Source organism: Lithobates pipiens, unplaced genomic scaffold (assembly GCF_037356315.1).
Source record: "Lithobates pipiens isolate NorthernLeopardFrog02 unplaced genomic scaffold, aLitPip1_a1.2 Scaffold_18, whole genome shotgun sequence".
Taxonomy (NCBI): Eukaryota; Metazoa; Chordata; class Amphibia; order Anura; family Ranidae; genus Lithobates; species Lithobates pipiens.
This window is the reverse complement of record NW_027507758.1, coordinates 371,822,071-371,845,607: the sequence shown is the minus strand read 5'-3', so window position 1 is coordinate 371,845,607 and position 23,537 is coordinate 371,822,071. Positions and strand designations below refer to the sequence as shown.

The 23,537-nt window shown below is 41.1% G+C and overlaps 1 protein-coding gene, 1 long non-coding RNA gene and 4 other non-coding genes across 6 annotated transcripts; 1 reads left to right on the top strand and 5 right to left on the bottom strand.

Moving 5' to 3' along the window:
* Window positions 1-1,814: 1,814 nt before the first annotated feature.
* NCL (nucleolin) lies at window positions 1,815-18,323 on the bottom strand. The gene is made up of 16 exons (XM_077487674.1): window positions 18,156-18,323; window positions 15,960-16,061; window positions 14,577-14,754; window positions 13,826-13,939; window positions 13,500-13,595; window positions 12,821-12,985; window positions 12,640-12,735; window positions 11,083-11,206; window positions 10,861-11,006; window positions 9,011-9,137; window positions 6,829-6,974; window positions 6,081-6,204; window positions 5,784-5,905; window positions 4,380-4,512; window positions 2,393-2,664; window positions 1,815-2,283 (listed from the first exon to the last, which is right to left on the bottom strand). The coding sequence occupies exons 1-16, from the start codon at window positions 18,171-18,173 to the stop codon at window positions 2,216-2,218; spliced, it is 2,031 nt and encodes a 676-aa protein (XP_077343800.1). The 5' UTR covers window positions 18,174-18,323; the 3' UTR covers window positions 1,815-2,215.
* LOC143990709 (small nucleolar RNA SNORD20) lies at window positions 5,669-5,740 on the bottom strand. Its single transcript, XR_013277426.1, has one exon. It is a non-coding gene; the product is annotated as a small nucleolar RNA SNORD20 (small nucleolar RNA).
* LOC143990708 (small nucleolar RNA SNORD20) lies at window positions 6,316-6,389 on the bottom strand. The gene has a single exon (XR_013277425.1). It is a non-coding gene; the product is annotated as a small nucleolar RNA SNORD20 (small nucleolar RNA).
* Window positions 13,405-13,470, bottom strand: LOC143990702 (small nucleolar RNA SNORD82). Its single transcript, XR_013277420.1, has one exon. It is a non-coding gene; the product is annotated as a small nucleolar RNA SNORD82 (small nucleolar RNA).
* LOC143990703 (small nucleolar RNA SNORD82) lies at window positions 13,684-13,754 on the bottom strand. Its single transcript, XR_013277421.1, has one exon. It is a non-coding gene; the product is annotated as a small nucleolar RNA SNORD82 (small nucleolar RNA).
* A 34-nt stretch (window positions 18,324-18,357) lies between the features above and the next one.
* Window positions 18,358-23,242, top strand: LOC143988247 (uncharacterized). The gene is made up of 3 exons (XR_013276805.1): window positions 18,358-18,902; window positions 19,670-19,827; window positions 22,911-23,242. It is a non-coding gene; the product is annotated as an uncharacterized LOC143988247 (long non-coding RNA).
* Window positions 23,243-23,537: the final 295 nt, after the last annotated feature.

Here is a 23,537-nt window from a genome sequence, read left to right as displayed (position 1 = left end):
ATCACTAGGAACAGACTGAAGTCAATCCCCAGTTATAAAGCACCTCCCTAGGACACTTAACCCCTTCCCTGCCAGTGTCACTTATACAGTAATCAGTGCATTTTTAAACCACTGTATTGGTGATATTTAGGAGCAGATTTAGCAGTTGTGCAAACCAATACATGCCTATCGGGATGATTTTTTTTTACCAAAAATCTGTAACGGAATAAAATATTTGCCTAAACTGATTAAAGGGTTTGCAAAGGTAAATGTTTTTTTCACCTTAATGCATAAAGGTGAAAAAACATCGGACAGTGTCTGCGCCCCCAGCCCCCCTCCCCCGTTTTACTTACCTCACCCCTCGAAAGTCCCGACATCCTTTCCACCGCTCAGCCTGGCCGCTGATTGGCTGGATAGCAGCGCAGCCAATGGCTCGCGCTGCTAATCACATCCACTGAAGCGGAGCGCCGTGCGATACAGCGAGCGGCTATGTCACGGGAGTGTACCCGCAGATGCTTCTCACCATGCGAGGGAGCTCGCATGAACGTGAGAAGTACCTGCAGGAGGAAGCCGAGAGCCGCCGAGGGACCCCAGAAGAGCAGGTTCGGGGCCACTCTGTGCAAAACAAACTGCACAGTGGAGGCAAGTATAACGTTATTTAAAAAAAATTCACTTTACAATCCCTTTAATTAGTTTTACTTTTTTGGGATATGCATTATAGGAAAAAGTAAAAAAAAAAAACCTCAAAATTGGACTTTATAGTGCAAAAATTAAACTGCAGAGGCGATCAACCACCGAAAGAAAGCCGAGGGAAAAGGACATCAAGTTTTATTTGGGCATAGTATCCAACGCATGCACAATTGTCAAAGTAATGCAGTGCAGGATCGCAAAAATTGGCCTGGCCATTAAAGAAGTAAATCCTTCTCTGGTGGTTAAGGGTCTGAGCTTTTTTGTGAGAAAGTGTGGGCTTTTTTGAGAGGGATGACGCCATATTAACTCACCTGTTAAGATAGCCATACAAAAACCCCACATGTGAGGTGGCCATATACACCAAAAGCTTGCGTTAGGCCATTCAGAAGGGATGTTATCTTAATTCCACACTGGTGATGCCATGAATTAGCACCTAGGGTGGAGACTAAACCCAAGCACTGCAAGTAGCAGGTTAGTTTGAAGGACATGAGGGGGCAGTTCTTTGCCAAGGTAGGTTTTAAAAAAAAAAAATAAATAAAAAAAAAAGCCAGAACCGATCCTGGTCAACTTTGTAGTTCAGGAGTGCCCTCAAAAAAAAAAAAAAAAAGACGTAATCATCCTGTTTAGTACCAGGTACAGAGAGAGATACACAGCCTAGATGATGCACAAGTAGTAGAGTATCCATTTGGATAGGGAGTCCCAAGGTACAGGAGACCCAGAAGACATGGGAAGTTGTGTAGTAGTACAAAAAGTAGGAGGGGACTAGTTGAAATTAAGGCTTTAAAAGACTTACAAGTACCAATTGTTGTCACCATAAATGGCAAGAAATCTCCCTGAAGCCCCACACACTATCAGCTTTTCCTTCAGGTTTACCAAAACCATGTAGTGCAAGGTCCTGCCTGATTGCATACAAATTGTAACTCCTAAGGTTTGACCTTGTATTATATGGTTTTGGTAAATCTGAAGGAAAAAAACTCAGCAGAAATACTGATAGTGTGTATGGGGCATTAGAGACAAACCACTCTGAACACCAAAAGGTTCTGGCTGGAGTTCTAAATGCCAAGTACATGATTGTCAGAATTGTAATGCTGCATTACAGACCTGACATTAGTAAAAACAGGATATATATATAAAAAAAAAATGTATTATATGTAACCAGATGAGGTCCTTTAATCTGAAGACAGCGGCTGAAGCACAAACCATTAACATTCTGCATTTATAGCAAAATACTACAGGATTTGTAGGAAAAAAATTGTACAGTGAGTAAAACAGACAAACTTCAGGACATTGTTTCTTCTCACACACACACACACTTCTTTAAAAAAAAGTCTGTAAGGACAGTCAAGCAATCTTCCATGAAATGACTTGGTGTCCGGATGTTAACAGGAAAAAGGTATGTCTCCACACTGGAATGTCCACACAGAAGGCTCTGCCATAGCTAGATGATAGATCAAGGGGAATTTCATTGCCCCCTTCAGCTCTCAGAGTCCTTTCAGTTAAGGGAGATGGCTTGAAATTTGAAGGAGACAAGAATAAAAAAAACTCTTCAGTCATCAAATTTGATTCTCTTTCCTTGCCCTTGGTTTCCACCTCTGAAGCCTCCACCTCCTCTACCTAAAAATAAAAATACAGCATTAAGAGGGGAAAAAAGTAAAACCCCCACACAAAAACTTAGCACGCACATTACTGTTTCAGTCCAACTAGAAAGTTATGCCCAGCTTACCTTTAAAACCTCCACGTCCTCCTCCTCTGCCGCCAAAACCTCCACGGCCGCCTCCTCTGCCGCCAAAACCTCCACGGCCACCTCCTCTGCCGCCAAAACCACCACGGCCGCCTCCTCTGCCGCCAAAACCACCACGGCCGCCTCCTCTGCCACCTTCACCTTTAGGCTTTGCAAAATCTAGGGTAACTTTATTTCCATCTATCTCCCCATCCTCCATTGCTTCCTTTGCAGCTTTAGCATCTTCAGCAGTGGAGAAGTCTACAAAGCCAAATCTGTTCAATGTGGAGAGAGGGGAAAAAAAAAATTAATAAAAAAAAAACACAAGTGAGAAGAAATGAAACCATGTGAAATAACCTGAAATTTAAGTTATAGAGCTACATGTAGAAAGTATTTACCACTACTTCCAAACATTTTGAATTTAACAAATTTTACACAAGGATAGAACATTCAAGCGAAGAAAATTCAGCACAATGTATTGACATAACCAGATAACTGAAATATCCAAAAAAGTAGGACATGAATAAATCAGACCTTTATCAATGATTCAGCATGATGTCCTACATTTTTTTTTCTACGGTTGCCAGGTTAAAGTTGGTCTAGTGCCAGAATCTGGCTCTTCTGGTGGCCAGTGACAGACTCGAACAAAGCCGGAAACTTTGCTTTGTTCCAGTCTCCTTGATGTAAACACGGAAGCAACGTCAATTCCCGTTTACTCGGCTAATGGTGCCTGATTTTAAAAAATACTCAGTATTCAGATACACCGGTTTCAGTGATCTGAATACTTTGAAGTGCAAAGGAGGGATTTGGGATCTTTTAGACCCCAGATCCCTCCATACAAAGGAATTATTGCTCTGACAATCGCGGCGATACCTCACGTGTGATTTGAACATAGTTTACATATGCTGGCATCGTATGCGTTTTCTTTGCTGTATGAGCTTGCGTTGCGGTGACGGGGCGGTTTGAAATTTTTACTCTACATTTTATTTTAAAAAATAAAAATGATCACTTTTATTGCCGTTACAAGGAATGTATCCTTTGTGACACCAATAGGTGGTGACAGGTACCCTTTTTATGGAGGGATCTGGGGTCTAAAAGATCCCAAATCCCTCCTTTGCACTTCAAAGTATTCAGATCACTGAAACCGGTGTATCTGAATACTGACTTTTTAAAAATCAGGCAACATTAGCCGAGTAAACAGGAATTGACGTCGCTTCTGTGTTTACATCAAGGAGACTGGAACAAAGCAAAGTTTCCGGCTTTGTTCGAGTCTGTCACTGGCCACCAGAAGAGCCAGATTGTTGATCGGCTCACCGGGAGGCCGAGACCTCCCCTCCCACTCCCCCGGGATAACAACCGAGCGGCTTTTAGCCGCATCGGTTTTTATCCTCGGAAAGCCGATCGCCCACTCTAAACAACGGTACCAGGAGGATGACTGCAGCTGCGGGCATCATCCCAGTATAACCCCCGAAAGTTGAGTATGCACGTCTGCGTACTCAGCAGGAAGGGGTTAAAGAGGCAAAACAGACATGTTGCAGAGATTTACTGCATATAGTTTTGCCCAGACACCACGCTAAACCAAGTAGCTACCAAGTACCAGAAGTAGAATATTTGCTTTAGCTCAGTTTATGTGTGGAGGACCATATAAAACATGAGAGCAGCACTGCATACTTTGGTCTTAAGTCAGACATGCTAATTACTTCAGAGTTTAGCGAAATATCTATAAAACAGAACCCTTTCATGAAGCCCCACTTAAAACTGTTTTGCTCCCTTACATAACTTGTTGCACAGAAGCCATTCACACCTCATGTGAGGGGCAACTTTAGGCTAGGAGTGCGCTTTCTATCCTTCCCTTGCGAATCCAATCACTGCCACAGGAAGCTGGCAGGGTAGAGCTCAAAGAGAAGGTATACAAAACCCATAAGAGCAAGTTTCTTGTTACAGGTGTCAGATTTCTGCTAGCAGCTACAGCTTAAGATTTACCACTCACCCCTTTGAAGCGCCAGTGTCTCGATCGGTTACTATCCTAGCATTTGTAGAGCCATCAAAAGCCTCTTTTAAGGTTTCTTCAGATGTGTCTTCAGAAAGTCCTCTGACAAAAAGTGTCTTTGACTGATTAGATCCTAAGGCATAACAAAAACAGTAATTTGAAAGGTTAAAACCCGTTTGTCATTTTTAGTCAAAACATCTTTGCCCCCCACTGTTCATAGGTTTGTTAAAGTGTATGAAGAGTCGCTTCATGCAAAAGTCACTGGGCACGTGGCAGCGAACGCACCTCAGAAAGGCAGATTGAGGAGCTGCCTTTGTAGAAGTACATCTCTGTTCTGACAAGAGTACAGGGAGAGAGTCTGTTCCTAGTGATCAGGAACAGTGATCTGTACTCCAGTCAGTCCACTCCCCCAGTTAGAAACACCACCCTAGGACATACTTAAACCATTGGATTGCCCCCTAGTGTTAGCCACTGATAAATTACACTGGCGTGGGAAGAGGTTATTTTTAACTTTGATCACAGGACAATTTTGTTTGGATACAATGTTGCACAACTGCCAGTTAAGACAGTGTCGTAACGCAAAAAATGGCCTAGTCATTCAGGGGGTAAATCCTTCTGGTCCTATAGTGGTTAAAGGCAACTTCCAAGAACATTTTTGATAATGCTCATTGAGGAACAAAAGGGATGCAGCAATTTCTAAATATTTGTAATATCCAAAAGCAGTCCAACTGAATTGGCAGCAGCCAATGACAAATCCAGACTAGGTTCTTACCATAAAGACCAAAACTTGAATCTGAACCAGATGTGACATTCCTTACAAGACATGGGAACCTCCAATTACCCTGGGGAGGTCACTAAGGGCCTTTTTCACACAATGTCCGTTTGTTCAGCGGGGATCACTGTCGATACCCGGCTGAGCGGACGGATGACAGGTCAGTCTCTGCTCATTGTGGAGATGGACCTGTCTCAGGAATATCAGATAAAAACCGATCTGCCAGGATTCATCTGATCCACCAGATGGAAAACAGGGATTGCGTCAGTCTGAATTGTGTGTTGGATGTCAGTGGACATGTCACTGCTGACATTCGTCGCTCCATTGACTTGTACGGAGCTTTCATACACACCACTGGGAGGTTTCCCAGTTGTAATTCACAAGGAAGAACTGAACAGGTCCACAGGGCAAGATGCAAAACATTTAAACAGCCCAATAAATAGAACAGGCTGCACAAGTTTTTAGGGCAAACTCAGTGGACCACACTTGATATTTCTAGTCACTATGCGGGTTAAAGCTGGATCAGTACTTGACTATCTAGAGAACATTTTTCATCAAGGGTAATCAGATACAGTCATCATCATTTCCAGCTTGAATTTATTTAGTAGTGTTACGCAACATATTCCCCCCACCTGGAGATCCTCCTGACTGGCTGTACTCCAGTCTTATCGTTCTTCCTTCAACCTCTGTATTATTACAGGACTCCAACGCCTCCTTTGCGTCCTCTACAGAAGGGAATTCTATAAAGGCAAACCTGCAAGTGTAAAAATGGTTTTAATTAGCATAATGAAGAAAATTGTCCAGATCTTACATTAACATTTACTAGCAAGTGTACTCATTCACAATTAGGTGTGAATACACCTGCAACATTCCTATAAACAGTATTACTAGATGCAAAAATATTTTACAATATTAGTCTACATACATACCCTTTTGGACGGCCCTGATTATTCTGTGGTATCCTAATAGAAGTTGCCTTTTCAAAAACTTCTTGCAAACTGTCTTCATTGGCATTATAGGACAGGTTGTTCACAACAATTACCTTTGACTCTCCTGAAAGACAGACAATTACCTGTTACATCCATGGCAACAAACTAAAGTAGTAAGTTTATGCAGCAGCACTGATAGTTTTTAAAATGTAGTCTATATATCCAATATGAACAGCTGGATCAGAACTTGACTATCTTATAAAATGTTATTTCACCATAATTTTTCTGAGTTAACAGTCATCATTTCCAGCCTTAAAGTGGTTGTATACCCCAATGCGAAAGTTGTACCTACAAGCAAACCTATAAAATGCACATCTATAGGTACTGTAAATATCTCCTAAACATGCACCGATGTTAACGGCGCATACGCTGTGCAAAAAACGTCCCTCCGTGCAGTTTCTTCACTGGCATATGCTGTGACAGCTCCCGGGAAGGAGTGATGTCATGCGTCTCCAGTCACAGGCTGAGAGGCATTAGTCCAGGCACCTGGCAGATCAACTTACATTGTTGCGATGACACGGTGCCTGGACCGATTCCTGTAAAGTCAGCAGAGCGGACTTCAGTCCGTTCTCTGCTAAAAACAGGACACAGGAGTGCAAAACGAATTGCACTCCTTTACCCATAGAAGCCCAGCCAAACGAGCTTAAGCTGGATTTCTTTAAATAGCTGTATTTTGCATGCCACAAACCTCCTGGTGCTTTTCTGCCTCCAGAATTTTGACTCTTGTCTCCGGTGTAGTCTATGAAGATAGCACGACCTTCAACCTCTGCACCTTGTTTTTCTTCAATAGCTTTATCTGCCTCAGCTTCAGTGCTGAATTCCACATAGGCAATCCTAAAAAACAATTAAGCATTTAAGAACATGCTATACATCTGGTTTGTTTTATTTGCATACACAAGGCTGATCATTCAAACCCTAAAATAATGTAAAAACATGTGGCCAATAGTTTCGAATTGACAAAAATGTGCACCGGGAATGTTAATGTAATTAAATGTAGTTGTGATTTGAGTACACGAGGCAAAAAACACTATATGCATTTGGCTTTGTCAGACCTTGCAACAGGGTGCTTTTATAAACCAAACCCTGCATTGAACAGTACATTAACCTACATGCTGTACAAAGGCTGTTTTAATGAAGTGCATGCATGAAAATCATGTAGTGCCACACTGCAGCAGAACACAAAGCTTACATAAGATTTAAAATGAACCAAGGCCAATGAAGCAGGATTTGTGCTTTTTTTAACCACTTACTGACCAGCCGCAGGTTGACAATCCCATAAGCCGTTGTAGCTGTATATCAGCTCATAGTTTCATAGGTTGAACTGGATGGACTGGTGTCTTTATTCAACCTGAGTGTCTACAATTGTCCCTATCCCTGTACATTGCACACTCACATTGGTCCCTACCCTCAAGGAGCCCACAATCCAAGGTTCCCATTCATATACTAGGGCCAATTTTGGACAGAAGCCAATTAAACCTACCTGCATGTCTATGGATTGTGGGAGGAAACCAGAGTACCCGAAGGAAACCCATGCAGGCACAGGGAGAACATGCAAACTCCAGGCAGGTAGTGTCGTGGTTGGGATTTGAACCAGCGACCCTTTTTACTGCTAGGCGAGAGTGCTAACCACTACACCACTGTGCTGCTCTTTTGATGGCAGGTATGCGCCCACCGGTCACAAGAAGCAGAACAGAGGCAGATTGTGAGTTCCTAGTAGCTAGGGACAACAATCTCATCTTCTATAGTCAGAACACACTAGTGAACAGTTAACCCCTTTCCAGCAACATTTACACAGTAATCAGTGCATTTTTATAGCACTGATTGCTGTATAATTGTCAATGGTTTCAAAAATGTGTCAAGTGTGACATGACAACGTTGCAGTTCTGATAAAAAAAAAAAAAAAAAAAAACACAAAAAAATAAAGAGAAGTACAAAAATACGGCATTCTTCTCCCCCCAAAAATGGTTACCCTTTGTTCATAACGCTTAATAAAAACCCCAGATCAGATACCAAACAAAGCCATGTGTGGTAATAAAAGTGAAGTTTGGGTACAGTTACACGATCACGCAATTGTCAGTTAAAACGAAGCAGTGCCAAATCGTAAAAAAAAATGGCCTAGGCATTGAGCAGCCAAATCTAGGGCTGAAGTGGTTAAACACTACAGAAGTAAACAATGAAAGATTAACAAAATACCATAGGTCTCCAATGGTGATTATGTACAGCCCAAAATGGTTTGATTAAAAAATTTTAACCAAAGGGCCTCTTATTTACAATAGAGTTCTAAATAGGTGAAAATATTGCAAAACAGGTCTAACATGTGCACTGGAAACCAGTTTCTATGACTTAATGTACTGTATTAAAATAAGATGTCAGAAAGACAGATAGAGCAATGACCAGACACCTAATGGTTCTCCAACTGAAAGCTGGTGTAGGTCTCTAGCTGCCTGCATTTATATTACCAACACAATGCCAAAAAGACAACAACCTGTAGAAAATTTAGGCGCTTCATAAACACTTGTAACATTAAACAGTATAGTCAAAAAGTAAGCCTGGAGGCAGCCTTTAGAACTCAAATCTCAGATTAAATCAGTTAATGGGATAATGCATGCATAGACAACCATGCAATTGCTGCATATAGATGTAATCAGGAAGAGACTAAAATTAAAGAGATTCGTTTTACCACATGCTGCTACAGGGCAGAAGCTGTGCACAGGAGTAGAGAGAAATAGATACCTGTTGTAGGGCAGTTGTGTTTACAGTCTGTTACAATGCACTGGCAGTAGTGAATGGGCTGCCCAATGCAATAAAGTGCAAAAAAGGAATTCAAATTGCATTGCTAGCAGGCATAAATATAGCATGAATCAACTTACCCTTTACTAGTACCATCTTTTGCAGTTGGAAGACGAATTTCTTTGGCATTATCAAAAATCTCTTGCAAGTCCTCTGAAGTTGTGCTATAGGGGATGTTCTTAACAAACAGAGTTCGTGCATCTCTCTCTAAGATTAGAAATGAGCGTTATGAAGTTGAACATATCACTCTAAGCCTTAAAATACTTTCATTATCTGAACGGGATTTCTATATAAAACACACCCGGCAAAATGTGCAGCTCCAGAACTACCACCCAGAGTGCTGCTAGATTTAGAACAGCGTGTCAGCACTGACTTCAGCCAGGCTACCAACATCTTTTGGAGCCACTGATTAAAAGCCTCTCTATAAAAAGGGTACACAGTAAGCAGTAATTGACTTTGGTAGCAGGGATTGTTAAGCCCTATGTAAGGGAAAAAAAAATAAAAAATAAAATAAAGGACCTGCGCTAGATATATCACTGTACACCAATTCAACCAAAATTCAATACAATTAGAAGCATGACCATATACTAGAAGTTATCAATAGTATATGCTATTTGATAATTAGAGAAAAAAAATTGTGACAAAATGATATAAATTAAATACCAATTAGTGAAATCTATGCCATTAGTGAACGAAAAAAAAAAAGTCCTTATGAGAATCTGCAATTAGACCAATAATGGTGTAGCACCCAATCCTCCTCACAAACATAACCCTAGCCAGGGATATTTCTGGCACACAGGGGTCTCCTCAGCCTCAGTAGAATGAGGACACAGATGGACAACCACAATTGCGTACCTGGCTGATGTACACAGGACTCCTCAGCTCGAATAAGGGTAGTCCAGACTCAAACCCACAGCAAATTTCCCAGAAAATAAATAAAAGCTTGCATTGCATAAAAAAACCTTTAAAATTGAAGCATAAGCGAAATGGAGGCCGGCGGCTTGCGTTTTATTCTGAAGTTATTCATATTTGTAAGTGTCCATTTGTCTTTTATGCGCATTAAGTTTAAAGGTTTTTTACGCTATGCAAGCTTTTGTTTTCTGGGAAATTTGCCATGGGTTTGAGTCTGTAGCCTACCCTTATTCGAGCTGAAGAGTCCTATGTATGTCAGCCAGCTACGCAATTGTGGCTGTCCACCTGTGGGCCATTCTATTGAGGCGGAGACCCCTGTGTGCCAAAAATACAGGCTAGGGTTATAGCCATCTGCTCAGTGTGGCCTCCTTTAGTAAGGGACTACCTCATTCTGGTAAGTGACTGTTTTCGTGGTGGAGGTTCTCCCATGTCAGCTTGTGTGGAAGATTGGTTAAATGATGGTGTAGCACCCAGATTCTCATAAGGACATTTTTTCATATAAATTTCACGTGATCACTTTGTGTGGACATTTTAGTTGCAGGATTTCAGAAGTTCATGATATACACTTTGTTTACCAATAGCATATATTTCACTAATTGATATTTTTGTTTATATCATATTGTCACTGCTGTGTTTCAGTCACAAGATCATGATGTGTTTGTTTTCGATCAAATAGCATTTACTATTGATATGTTATATTGTCATGCTTCTACTCATTTTTGTAGCACATTTATAATTTTTGGTTGAATTAGTGTGCAGTGATGCATCTAGCGCAGGTCTTTTGCATATTTGTGTCGGTGTCGAACATCTTGAGCCGCAGCTTATACATTTTTCAAATAGCGCAGTATTTTTTTTTTAGCATACTTTGTAGACAAAAGTCAATTAGGATCAAAAGGATGCACAGAAGCACCTATTCCCGCTAGCCTAGATATGCACTTTTAATATACAAAAAGATAAAGACCAGCTAACATGGCAATTCAAATCAAAGTACTATATGGGAAGTGGACGACAATCCTACCTTTTTTGTTCTCTGCATTTTTTGATTTCTCAGCAGGAGTGTTGGCCTTCTCTACTTTAATCTCAAAGCCAAGAACCTTCTTTCCATTTAATTTCAGTGCATTTTCCACTTCCTCCGCAGTAGCAAACTCCACATAGCCAAACCTCCTGCAATACAGACAGAACTGTAAGGGAGCTGCAGCACAGGTTGCCTATTCAGCGTATCAACTCAAGAAATACTTACTTGGAGGCTCCAATCCGTACATCCTGCACTGGCAAGCTCTTCTTAGAAAAAAACTCTCTCAGAGCATCTTTAAGTTCATCGTAATCTTTTGAAGAATTCAGATTTGCAACAAACACCGACAAACCTAGCAAAAAGGAGTAAAATAAAATAAGTTGAAACCAGAAATATCAAATACACATTAGCAAATATAGACTAGACTACAGAATGCCAAATGGTAGCAAACATTAAAGAATGTTTTGCATGTTAAGTAGGAATTTCAGACAGTCTACCCTGGAGACCTAAAGGAACACTATGCCACTATATAAACAAGCACACTTTTTTTTAACATAAATGGCAATGGTTAGTTTGCGTTTTCAACTAAAAGAAACTGTCAAGCCATCATATGGCTAGTGTTAGAACCAAGCACACGTGCAGTACATTGCAACTGCAGATCAAACAGAAGCCAAGGTGGCAGCTTCTATAGCTGTAAAAGGATAGGAAGCCCAAGTTTGGCTCTCATTTTTATCATTTGAAACATGTAACTAGTATTAACAGCATTCAAGGCAGCAACGCAAGTGGAATTTTCTTATGACACCTATACTCCAAATGGGCCATTATATTGCCAGGTGAATTTTACTAAAAATTTGTCAACCCTCAAAACCGCATGAACATGTCAAGCGGCAAACTACTACAGTACCCAAAATTGTCCAAGGCATTTTTTGCTGTTTTTGCATTTGTGCAAATGTAAATAATTTTAGGCATGGAGGTTATAAAACCACCAAAACGTTTTCTGAAAGCAGACACTAGAAAATAAAACTAGTAGTTCCAATTTTTTTTATCACCACCACAAGGGTCAGGGGAATGCAAAGTTTCAGAGAAAAAAAAAAATATATATCATTTTTAGAGCACACAAATGCAATAAAATTACCCATTTTGGGGGAAAAATGTAAATTAGCCAATGCATCAAGTAAACAGATACCCATGTCAAACCTTAAATTTGCATTCGCCTGTGAAATGGTGACAAACTTCAGTACCCTATATTTTCCATGTGACACTTTAATAGCCCCTTAAAAAAGGTAGTCAGTTTTACTGAGGTCTGGTGCCAGAAATATTGCTCAACCCAGCATGTGGCCATATGCACCATGTGTATCTCCAATCAGCAATTTCATATGTAGGTGCCACTGGCATTCGTACACGTGTATGTAGGGGCTTTTGTGTGCTAGGGTGTAACTTACAATTTCAAAATAAAAAAAAAAAAAAAAAAAAATTATATCTCGCCATCCAGGGTCTTAACCCTAGAGGTCTCTCCTAGATATAATACAGATGACATTGCATTACAGAGGCAGACCCAGAAGAATACTAGGTTGGCCCCAGGCTCACAGATGGGCAAGCAGAGATCAGGGAAACATAGCAAGGGTGGGCATTCTAGTGGAAGCAATCAAGACAAGAAATCGATTACTCCACATTGCAAACGATTTTATATGTACTTGCTTATACCTTTCCCTTGTACTTTTTTACATAGTACATTTGAGATGGCCCCAGATAACAGTTCTACTTTGCAGGTATGAAACCAAGTACCTTCATTTGCACCTTCTGTCTTCGGTTTCTTTGCTTCAGGAGCAGCTTTATTCTTGGGCATCTCTTTTTTGCGCTTTGCAGAGTCTTTTGTGACCTCTGAAAAAAATAAAAATAAAATAAAAAAAGTTAGCAGAGGAAACCACTATAGGTTATACAAGATGAAATGCAGTAGATAACATACTTTCATCATCTTCATCTTCCTCCTCCTCATCGTCGTCATCTTCATCATCCTCCTCATCCTCGTCATCATCCTCATCATCATCCGATTGCTCCTTTTTGGCAGGAGCAGCTTTTTTTCCTTTAGTAACAGATGGTGCCACTTCCATTGCTTCTTCAGATTCAGAGTCTAAAATGTTAAAACAATCATATTTTAATCAAAACATGGTTTTATATATGTTAATAGAAGTCAAAACAAATCAATGCATTGAACAGCCAAGGGCATTTTTGTTGGATAGAAGAAAGGTTTACAAACACTTTAACCAACTGTGTCAAGAGATTTTCCTTCACTTCCTTTTCTTTAGGCGCAACAGGAAGTGGGATCTCTTTACAGAAGGATATCCTAGACAAATGTCACATGAAAAAGTGCCTCCATTGGAAAAACGTCCCCCCTTTCTGTTCCAGTGGCAACATTTTTAATCTCCACAATGGAGAGAGCAATAACTTGACAAAGGTTTTAACCTCACATTAGCAAAGTAATAAAAATAAAATAAATATGATAAAATATAAAAAATTGATAACTCATTCTAAAAACACATTAGGTTTATGGCACATCAGCAAACAACGGTCATCAAGGATCAGTATTAAGTCCCAAAATTGTTCATCATTTGTGCCAACAATTCACACGACAGAAGGCAGCTTACCGTCTTCGTCCTCAGATTCCTCCTTTGCAGGTTTAACTTGAGGCTTTTTGGCAGGAGCTTTCTTGGCAACAGGTTTTTGCTCCTCTTCAGATTCATCTAAAGAATTTCATCATGCGATTAACACATTTTCAGTTACACCATACAGCAACATTAAGCAGACACATCTATGCACATGCATAAAACAGCACATCAGCTGAGGATCTCAACATGAAGACTTATTCTGTATTAAGTCCCAATATATTCATCATGTGTGCCAGTGCTTTGACCAATCCATGACCAACATAAAATATTCCCACTAAAAACACTATAGTCCACATTTAGCATACCATCTTCCTCATCGTCATCATCTTCCTCCTCAGATTCTTCTTTCTTTGCTACAGGTTTTTTGGCAGCAGGTTTCTTGGCAACTGGTTCAGTTTCCTCTTCAGACTCTTCTTCACCTTTAAAGCAAACCACCATATTAAAATAACGTCAATACATGAAGTGTGCACAAGAACTCATGTCCTATACAGGTCTTAAAGAGGGATTCCACCTACAAAAAAAATATATTAAAAGCCAGCAGCTATAAATACTACAGCTGCTGACTTTTAATAAATGGACACTCACCTGTCTCGGGGTCCAGCGATGCCGGCAGCCCAGGCCGATCGGCTCTCGGCTGCTGCCACCATTCTATGTGAGGGAATCAGGAAGTGAAGCGGCTTCACTTCCCGGTTCCCTACTGCGCATGGAGTCACGCAGCGCAATAGGAATTATCCGCGATGTCTCTGGGAGCCGTGTGTGTCCCAGCAGACAGCGCGGCAGGAAAGGAAATGACAGACTGCCACAGGAGTCTATGCCAGGAAGTGGGTGTAAATACCTGTCTGACAGGCATCTCCACCCCCCTGAAAGGTGCCAATTGTGACACCGGAGGGGGGTCCGATCAGCGGAAGTTCAACTTTAGGGTGGAACCCCGCTTTAACCACTGATTCGCCGATATTAAGCAATATTGCATATACAAATCAGTGGGGGAAATTGTATTGTTAAAGTTTACAAGACTCCTATATAGCTGAAATATAATGCAAACTAAAATAAACATACCGCTGTCTTCCTCATCTTCACTCTCTTGCTGCTTTGCACGTTTTCCATTCTTTGCTACTGCTGGAGTAGCTTTCTTTCCTGGGGTGGCTACAGGCTTTGCTGGAGTGGCAGCTTTCTTCCCTGGAGTTGCCTTAGCTGGAGTGGCTACTTTTTTGGCTGGTGTATTCTTCACTGGGACCTATAAAGAGGAAAGTATAGTCACAATGTACATTTACTTTATGCAAGTGGGAAAAAGCAAGCATGAGTTTTCCATCACTGAATCAAATATGGTTACCATGAGCAACATTCCCAAACCATTTCTAGTGCTGGATAGAGTAGAGATGGATCAGAACAGCTATTGGGTTTTTATTGACACCTCTGCCCCCATTAGGTAGATTTGACCTCTTTGCCCTGATTACCTTCATCATCAAAAGTAAAAGACATTTTGGGTTGTTTCTAGAAAAGAGGGGAAATCTTTTAATGGGGACAACAGTTCCGGTGACCTGCGAGTTAAAAAAAACCTGCAAATTAAAGGGAATTTCTTGGTATTTATTTCCTGTTTTGGCTATGGGGTGTTTTGGGACAGGAAGTTAAGTTATATCTCCCCAATGGCATAAAATACTCCACTGCTATCAAAGTTTTGCCTATAGTTCTACTGTAAACTAGTGATGCACTGAAATTTCAGCTGGCCAAAATTGGGAGAATATAGGTTTTCAGCATCATACCAAAAGAGGAAAAAAAAAAAAAAAAATTAGATGACTGCCGAAAACCGATACAATTTTGCAGTGTTCTGGATGTACTGAATCTTGGGCAGGTTTGATGAGATTCTGCCTGCAATTTCAAAACATCCAAGTAGGAATGAGAAATCGCAAAGAGAAGCAAGACCCCTTTCACACGGGGGGCTGCCAAGCATTAGTAGTAAAGCACCACTCGATATAGCAGTTCTTTTAGCTGTTCGTTTCAGCTGCTAGCGGCCAAAGAAGGGGTTATAAGCCGCCGTGCTGCAGTGCTTTTAAAGTGTTGGCCAGTCATTTCAATAGGCAGGGAGCATTTTGGGAGCGCTGTAAATGCTGCTTGCAGGACTTTTCCCCAACGCCCCACAAATGCACCGCCCCAGTGTGAAAGGTCACACTGAAATGAATGGGAGGTGCCATCTCTAGTGTTAAAACGCCTGGAAAACTGCCTGTGTGTGAAAGGGGTCTGGCAGCTGATGAAAAGTTGGTCAGAAAGTAGTGCTGCTTAATGCACACTGCTAACGTTACTACAGTACATTGCAGAGCACACACCAACATACTTGAGTAACTTAGAAATCGTTTGGGCCAATAGTCTTGAATACTACTCTAAGTTGAGCAAATAGACAATGCAGCAATATGCTAAATATTTATTGCAGAATTAAGAGGTTACCTCCTCTTCACTGCTTTCCTCTTCCATTTCTTCGTCCTCCTCACTGTCGTCTACTTCTTTTGGGGGAGGTGCCTTCTTAGGTTTTCCTTGTGCCTTAGCTCCCTGCAAAAAAAATAAAAGTGTCACTCTAGAAGAGCCTCACTTTTTGCATTCAGAGAAAGGATGTCCAATGAAAGTCTGACGCAAACTTATCAGGTTTCAGATTTGCTTCATTGTTTGCTAGGATGCAGACAGCACCCAATAATGCCAAAGCATGATAGAGCTGCGCGATTAATCGTGAAAAAAGTTTAACCACTAAACGTTTGACATTTGTTTGTTACGTTTAAATCATTTTTTTTTGCTACTTAGAACCCCCAAACAAACCTATTTTTAGTAGACCCCCTGGAGAATAAAATGGCGGTTGTTGCAATGTTATATGTCACACTATTTGGGCAGCGGTCTTTCAAATGCAATAACCAGTAAAGTTAGCTTTTTTTGTATAATGTGAAAGATTTTATATTGCAAGAATCGTGATCTTTATTCTAAACAAAAACATTGTGATTCTCATTTTGGCCAGAATTGTGCAGCTCTACCTGATAGAGATGCTAAGACACTGGTTCGCCATCAGGTCTGTCTTCCTTAGACTTGACAGCTGTGGGAAAATAGTACACACTATTGGGCTGTGTTATTCACCCACTATGGGAGGTGGACAACTTGTCTTTGAGTTCCCGATCATGCCCCACCTCAGTGCCTCTGGTACACGTTTGCAATAATTGTGGTACAGAAGCATTAAAGAATTCAAAACATTGTCTACAAGTCAGTCTCATAGGGCCACAAAGCTCCATAAAAAGACTTTTGACCGCAACTGAATGAGAACAAAGTTACAACGGAGAATGAGAGCGAATACCTACAGAAAAGTTGGCAACACCAAGTTGATGCAATAGCCAGGTTATAGGCATCTTTTAAATGGTGGTGGTGCCAGGCAAGCTTTCCCCTTTGCTCAGTGGGCAAAGAGGTAGCTAGTGGAGCAGCACCCCAAGGATCCTGACCACTGTAAACTACTACATTGATTTTCAAGCTTATCTTCCCCTTTTGTATAGAGCTCCGCTTTAACAGGTGGACAAGGATCCATGGCACTTGTGGTCCCAAAGCATCACATAACAGGTCTCGTGTTTTCTGAACGCACAACGTGCAAGAAAACCATTTCCCTTTAAATCCAATGGGACTCCTGACATAACTATTACAGGTGCGGTGCCTTTTTGAAAAGTATTGCATCTTTGGTGTGGTTTTAAAAGCCAAAGCTTTCCATTAATAAAATGAATGGAAATCACAGTAAAAATCGCACCACGATTAGCATTTTTAAACCATTCCTTTTCACAAGCAACCCAAAAATGCATCAGAAACCGCAAAATCACGAGGGAAAAAAAACGCATATGCATTTTTAACCACGATTTTGCTACAGTGTAAAAGGGTGCTGACGTAGAGGGAGAGATTTTTGGTACATTCAGAAAAACAAAAAAACTTGTCCTAATAGAAAATCTATAGGACTCCAGTTAAACTGTGGATACCGAGTGTAGCCGGTCTTAGAGGGGGTGACATCAATGTGTGGTAGAAGAAGAAGTTCATAACACGGTGTGCCCGCCCCCTTCAATGAAAAGCCTCCATTAGAAGGAGAGCAGTGTGCTACCCTCGGAAGGCCACATGTTACAAACACGCCGCCCTAAGACCACGTGGAGCCGCCACGCGGGTTCACCCAACGTGCGTGGGGAGCGGAAGTGAGGCCCGAGCGTCTCTCACACTCGGCTCGCGGGAAAACAAAATGGCGCCGATAAAGAGCCGCACACCTACCACACGGGGGCTTACATTGGACGAGAGCACTATCCCCCACAACGAACAAAGCCTCATCCACCTTCCCCTTTTCCCTGCTAGTACAACGAGGACCCCCCTCACCGACCACTACAAAAACAAGCAGGAAAGCCGCATGACGTCACCCAACGAGCTTCGCGCCTGCGCACAGCCCCGGGCTTTGCCGTACTCTGCTGCGCTGATCCAGGCCGCCGCTCGCGGCTGTCCTCTCCCTTCCCTATCTATTACACACACCTACTCGGTTACTGTACATGTGCAAATTCAATATATAAAAAAAAAAAAAAAAAGAGAAACAAATAAATAACGGACTTGAAAGAGCGCATAAGCAGCTGGTTTGCATTAAGATATTACCTTTGCTAACTTAACCATTTCGGCAGTCGGTGTGCGGATCCGCTGGATGGAACGTCACGTGTTTCTGCTCCGCTTCTAAAGGACGTACCGGGCCTGTGACAAGAAACCGACTGGAAGGCGATCTCTAGAGAAGGCGCTAATAAAGATTGCTTATCACGTGTATGAGGCTAGCCAATGAGAGAGCACCTAGAGGGAGGCGTCACCCCGGGCTCGCAGTGCCATACTGAGCATGTCCGAAGGAGCGGCCAATAGCGTGCTGAGTGGCTGCCTTGGAACGCAAAGCACGCACCAATGACGGAGCGGGGCTAAGACTGACCTATCAGGAAGCGGAATGCGGCTCGGGGTTGTAGCCATTTTGCGCGAATGTACCATGTGGTCAATAGAGACGGCAAGATGGCGGCGTTGTGAGGGAGATACACGTGGGTTCTAAACACGTACCTTGCTCTGTCCCTACAAATAAAGTTAGCTTGGGTTAGCGAAATTCTGTTTGTTTTTTAAGAGAGTCGTTTTGTAGCTGTATAATGGTAACAGGAAAGTGAAAGCGGTAAAGTAAGATTGGAGGACGTAGAGAGGGATGTGCGTGTTGTGTGACCTGAGCAGTGCTTATAGTGGCTGTAATCTGGACACGTGTATGGAAGGATACTTAGTATCCTAATCCGCTGCAGCCGCATCAAACTCTCATTTCCTTCTATAGTGGGAACACCGATTTGTGGAGAACATCTGCACATCACAGGAGAAGTGATCCAGGTAACTATTTCATGTAATCCATGATGAGGTCATGTCAGTATTTGTATAGTTTATCTAGAGGGATTTCCCAGAATCGTGCTATCGGTAGATGGAAACGTGCCTAATTTTTTTTTTTTTTTTTGCCATTGCAAACCAATGGAGGGAAACTAAAGAATATGTTTTGCTGGTGGCTGCATTGTTTACAAGGGACGAGGTTAGAGTATGAATCCAGGTGGACCCCCCTGCACACTGCTATAAGATCTCCAGCAAACTATACAATAAGAATGGGGTGATTTCGTTAACGTATTGCAATACATGGTTGGAGAATGAACCCCACTCTAAATACGGGTGGACCCTCCTGTGCAAGCTACCTTTCTGTGTTCACTTAAAATTATTTCCAATTTAAAATGATAAATATTGTAGGGAATGAGAATGCATGATCCATTTGTTCATCACTTGATCCCTTTCTTTTTTTTTCTCTCACCAATGCTAGGTATATGATTGAATTCATTGCAACCACAGAAACTCTCCATATACGAAGACTGGAGAGTGCAGATCTGCATAGAAACCAGTCAGATTTTTTATTTTTCTAAGGCTTAAAGTGGAAGTTAGCTTCCATGCATGGCATTTACCTAATAGGTAAGCCTACAAAAAGGCTTACCTATAGGGTAATGTTAATATCTCTTAAATGTGCACCGTTTAGGAGATATTTACTGTACATGCAGGCAGTGAAATCACTGGCACATGTGCTCTAAAGGGATGACCACCCGTGCCTTTTTTTTTTTCAGATCCCCCTTGCAGTGAGTGGCATGTGTAGAAGTTAAATTGCAGCTTCGGCTAGTCACAGAGCCTGAGTCTGCAAACCCAGAAGCAAGATGGGTGATGGAAGTAGCCTCCAGATCTGACATCTCAGCGCAAGAGGGCTTAGCACATTATGTAAAAAGAGGTGTAAATCTACAAAGCAAAAAATAAAAATTACTAAGCAGCTGCTAGGGGTGAGATACACACAAAAGTAAATATAGAAACAATATTAGCACATTATGCCTTTACTTTGCAGGGTAAAAAAATAAAATAAAAATGATGCCCAGTGGTTTATAACCCCTTTAACTGAACAAGCTGAAGTTAGAAGCTGATTGGCTACCATGAAAAACATTTTCATAACAAAAAGTTGTCCATTTATACAATATTTCTAAGACATAGCATGTACATACCACAAATTACACCCCAAAATAGATTCTCCTACTCCTCCTGAGTATAACGATACCACATGTGGTTTTACACAGCTAGGCCACATACAGAGCACCACCAGGTGTTCTAGAGGCATAATTTTCAAATCTAATTTGACTACCTATTACACTTTTGTGAGGCACTCTAGTGGCATGAATGAGAACTGATGTAGCATGAATGGGGGTGGATGGGATGACTGAGCATGAATGAGTATGGATGAGTATTGCCGATTAGGGATGGATGAGGCTGGAATTGTCCATAGCACGGTGGGCACTACAGATCCAGCCCACAGCGCTGCTGCACCTGATATCTCCCCTCTGCTCACATTGACACTGTACCGATCGGTAGAGAGGGGAGAGAGGAACCGTACATGACGCCGGTTTGTTTACCACATGATTGCTCCTTCAAAGCGATCACTTGTAAATGGCCGCTGTCAGTTTTAATACATATTTTGGATCATTATTTATATTGCATTTTTATACACATATTTTCTATTGATACTGATTTAACACAGTGTGGAAATCGCTGGGTGACTAGCGGCATCAAAGAGTGATTGCTTTTAGCCTTAAGGTACACCTAGTAATGTTCAATTGGTTTATGCACTGAAGTCACTTTATATTTATAGTTTGATGGTTATCTATTAGGAGTGATTAACTGTTTACCTAGCACAAGTTTACCAGTTTTGCTACATTTTGTGAAGCACTACAGGCTGAGCCTGCCATCAGCCAAAGACCAAGCTTTTGGCCGTACAGTGCTGGAGTCGGTGGTCCCACCCTTAGGCTGGATTCACATCTATGCATTTTTAGTGCTTTTTGAATTTTGCAGATTTGCATTACAGAATGTGTTCCATAGGAAACCATGTTAGATGGGCTGTAGTGAAAATCTGCAAAATGCCCTAAAAATGCATAGGTGTGAATCCAGCCTAAGGGTAAGTGCTCGCTTATCCTTTTCTGGTGGTTGTCCTGAAAGACAAACGGGAAAAACACTTACCATACCATATCTTACCCAGAACAAGTAAAAAAAAAAAAAAAAAAAAAAATCCTGCTGTCAATGGGAGTAAATATTGCCTCGTTGTTGATGCCATTGGGAGAAAAAGTGCCTCATCATAGGTATCCGCAAAAGGAACAGTGCCCCATAATTTTTGTCGGTGGGATGAACAGTGGTGTCGGTGGGGGGAACAGTGCCCCATCAGCGGTGTCAGTGGGAGGAATAACACTGTAGTATAGTTTTTTGGGACACATCACAGGTTCCTGAAGACTGGGGCCATTCAGAAAATGCAGCACAGCTCATGCATGAGCAGTGGGAAACCATCTGTGAAGCTGCAAGGCTTCACTTACTGTTGCCCTTACTTGCTATACCGGCTTCTGTACCTAAAGCAGATTGAAGAATTGGTTTGGGTGAGGACATCGCTGAATCCCTGGACAGGTAATTGTCCTTAGATTTAAAGTCAGCAGCTACAGTATTTGTAATGTATATTAAAGTCTTAATTTTTTAAATTTAGAAATAACAAACATGTCATACTTACCTGCTCTGAGCATGGGTTTGCACACACCAGCCCAGATCCTAGAATGCATTAGGATAAAAATAACCTTCTGCCTTTACAACCACTTTAAATACCTACTTGCAACCGCCTCCCGTCCCCACCAAATCTCGCACAGTCACCATTAAATTTAACTTGAGCAGTTATGCAAAGAAGAGTGTGCAATTATTACAAAGTCTAGATGTGCAAAGTTAGACATAGCCCACCAGAATAAAGGCTTTAATTAAAGCGAAATGTGGTTCAACAAAAAACTTGACTTTTGGCCAGTTCACACCACATGCAGTCCAGTGTGGGTTTTTTTTTTTTTTTTTTAAATGCATAAAAAGCACATGAAAAGTAGATCATATGGTTTTCAATGGCATCGTTCATACCAGTTCTTGCAGTTCCAGGGAATAAAAACAGAACATTCTGCATTTTATTTATGCACTTGACTGTACTGGAAGGCGTTAAAAAGCACATCAAAAACTAACTGGAACACTTGTGTCCTTACTAGGATTAAGAAAAAAGAGGGGAGGGGGGGGGGAAACATACTGAACTGCATCAAAAACATGCATGCAGAAAAGAATCTGTAACGCCACATTTGGACTGCGTTTCTATGGTGTGAAGTGGCCCATGGTTATTTTCTGAAATGTTGATGTTATACCTTCCACTTGGATATTCTAAGTTGCACCGAGTAAATAAAGCTGGATAAAACAAACTGTCTGTCTTCATTTCAAGCGACAAAGTAACAAATCATGGTTATTTTAAAGGGGTTGATTCTTTTCTATGCCCACTGGATTTTCCCTAGCTTCCTGCCCTGGGGACAACCTCTTTACTAGAATGCAGAGGAAAAGTTGGGACTTTGAATGAAGTCAGTCATTATAAATGGGGAATACATATATATATATATATATATATATATATATATATATATATATATATATGTGTGTGAACAAAGTGAGCTGCGCTAAAAACAAAAAATATTACTAAAACCTAATCAATAACCATGAGAAAAAAACAATTTTTTGTGACAAAAATGCAAGTAATGAAATTCAAATAATTATATATGTGAATAATATCTTGTCATCATATAAGTGAAAAAAATATACTAGATCAAAACCAATAATGAAATTAGCATAAATAGTATTCGAAAGCAACAAAGGATTTATATATATTGAAACAAAAATTGTCCAAAGAATAGTGTTAGTTCTTCCAAGGTGATATTAAGGTGTAAACACCCACAAATTCCTGTGTGAAAAATAATCCAAACAATCCTCCACCAGTGAGAAGAGGGGCCGCTTACCAGAGTTATAGATCTCAGTGTTAATGAGATCAGCAAAGCAACAGCACAGAAGTTCTGGATGAACCGTCACAGGCACCACACTGCTTCTATCTCCAATACGAAGCCTCTGATGAGCTGTCAGACATGCTGTATGAGGAGTGTCCACGGTCTGTATATACACGGCACGTCTATATCTCTGCCTTCCCCCAACACTGATACATGCACGTTTCTATGGTGTGAAGTAGCCCATGGTTATTTTCTGAAATGTTGATGTTATACCTTCCACTTGGATATTCTAAGTTGCACTGCGTAAATAAAGCTGGATAAAACAAACTGTCTGTCTTCATTTCAAGCGACAAAGTAACAAATCATGGTTATTTTAAAGGGGTTGATTCTTTTCTATGCCCACTGGATTTTCCCTAGCTTCCTGCCCTGGGGACAACCTCTTTACTAGAATGCAGAGGAAAAGTTGGGACTTTGAATGAAGTCAGTCAATATAAATGGGAATACTCATATATAATTTATTATTATTTTTTTTTTTGTCAAGATCCTTTTTGAGCATGCCAAATCATGAAAAAACATCTATAGAAATCTAAAATAATGTAATTGTAGTCAACTAGACTTACGT

Bases quoted from the DNA above. Each gene is read 5' to 3' on its own strand.
- NCL (XM_077487674.1), bottom strand. The intron at 12,736-12,820 runs GTATGTTATCTA...TATTTTTTTCAG, and splicing joins GGAAGATGAAGATGATGAAA to AGGTCACAAAAGACTCTGCA. The intron at 9,138-10,860 runs GTAGGATTGTCG...TTCTAATCTTAG, and splicing joins AAATGCAGAGAACAAAAAAG to AGAGAGATGCACGAACTCTG.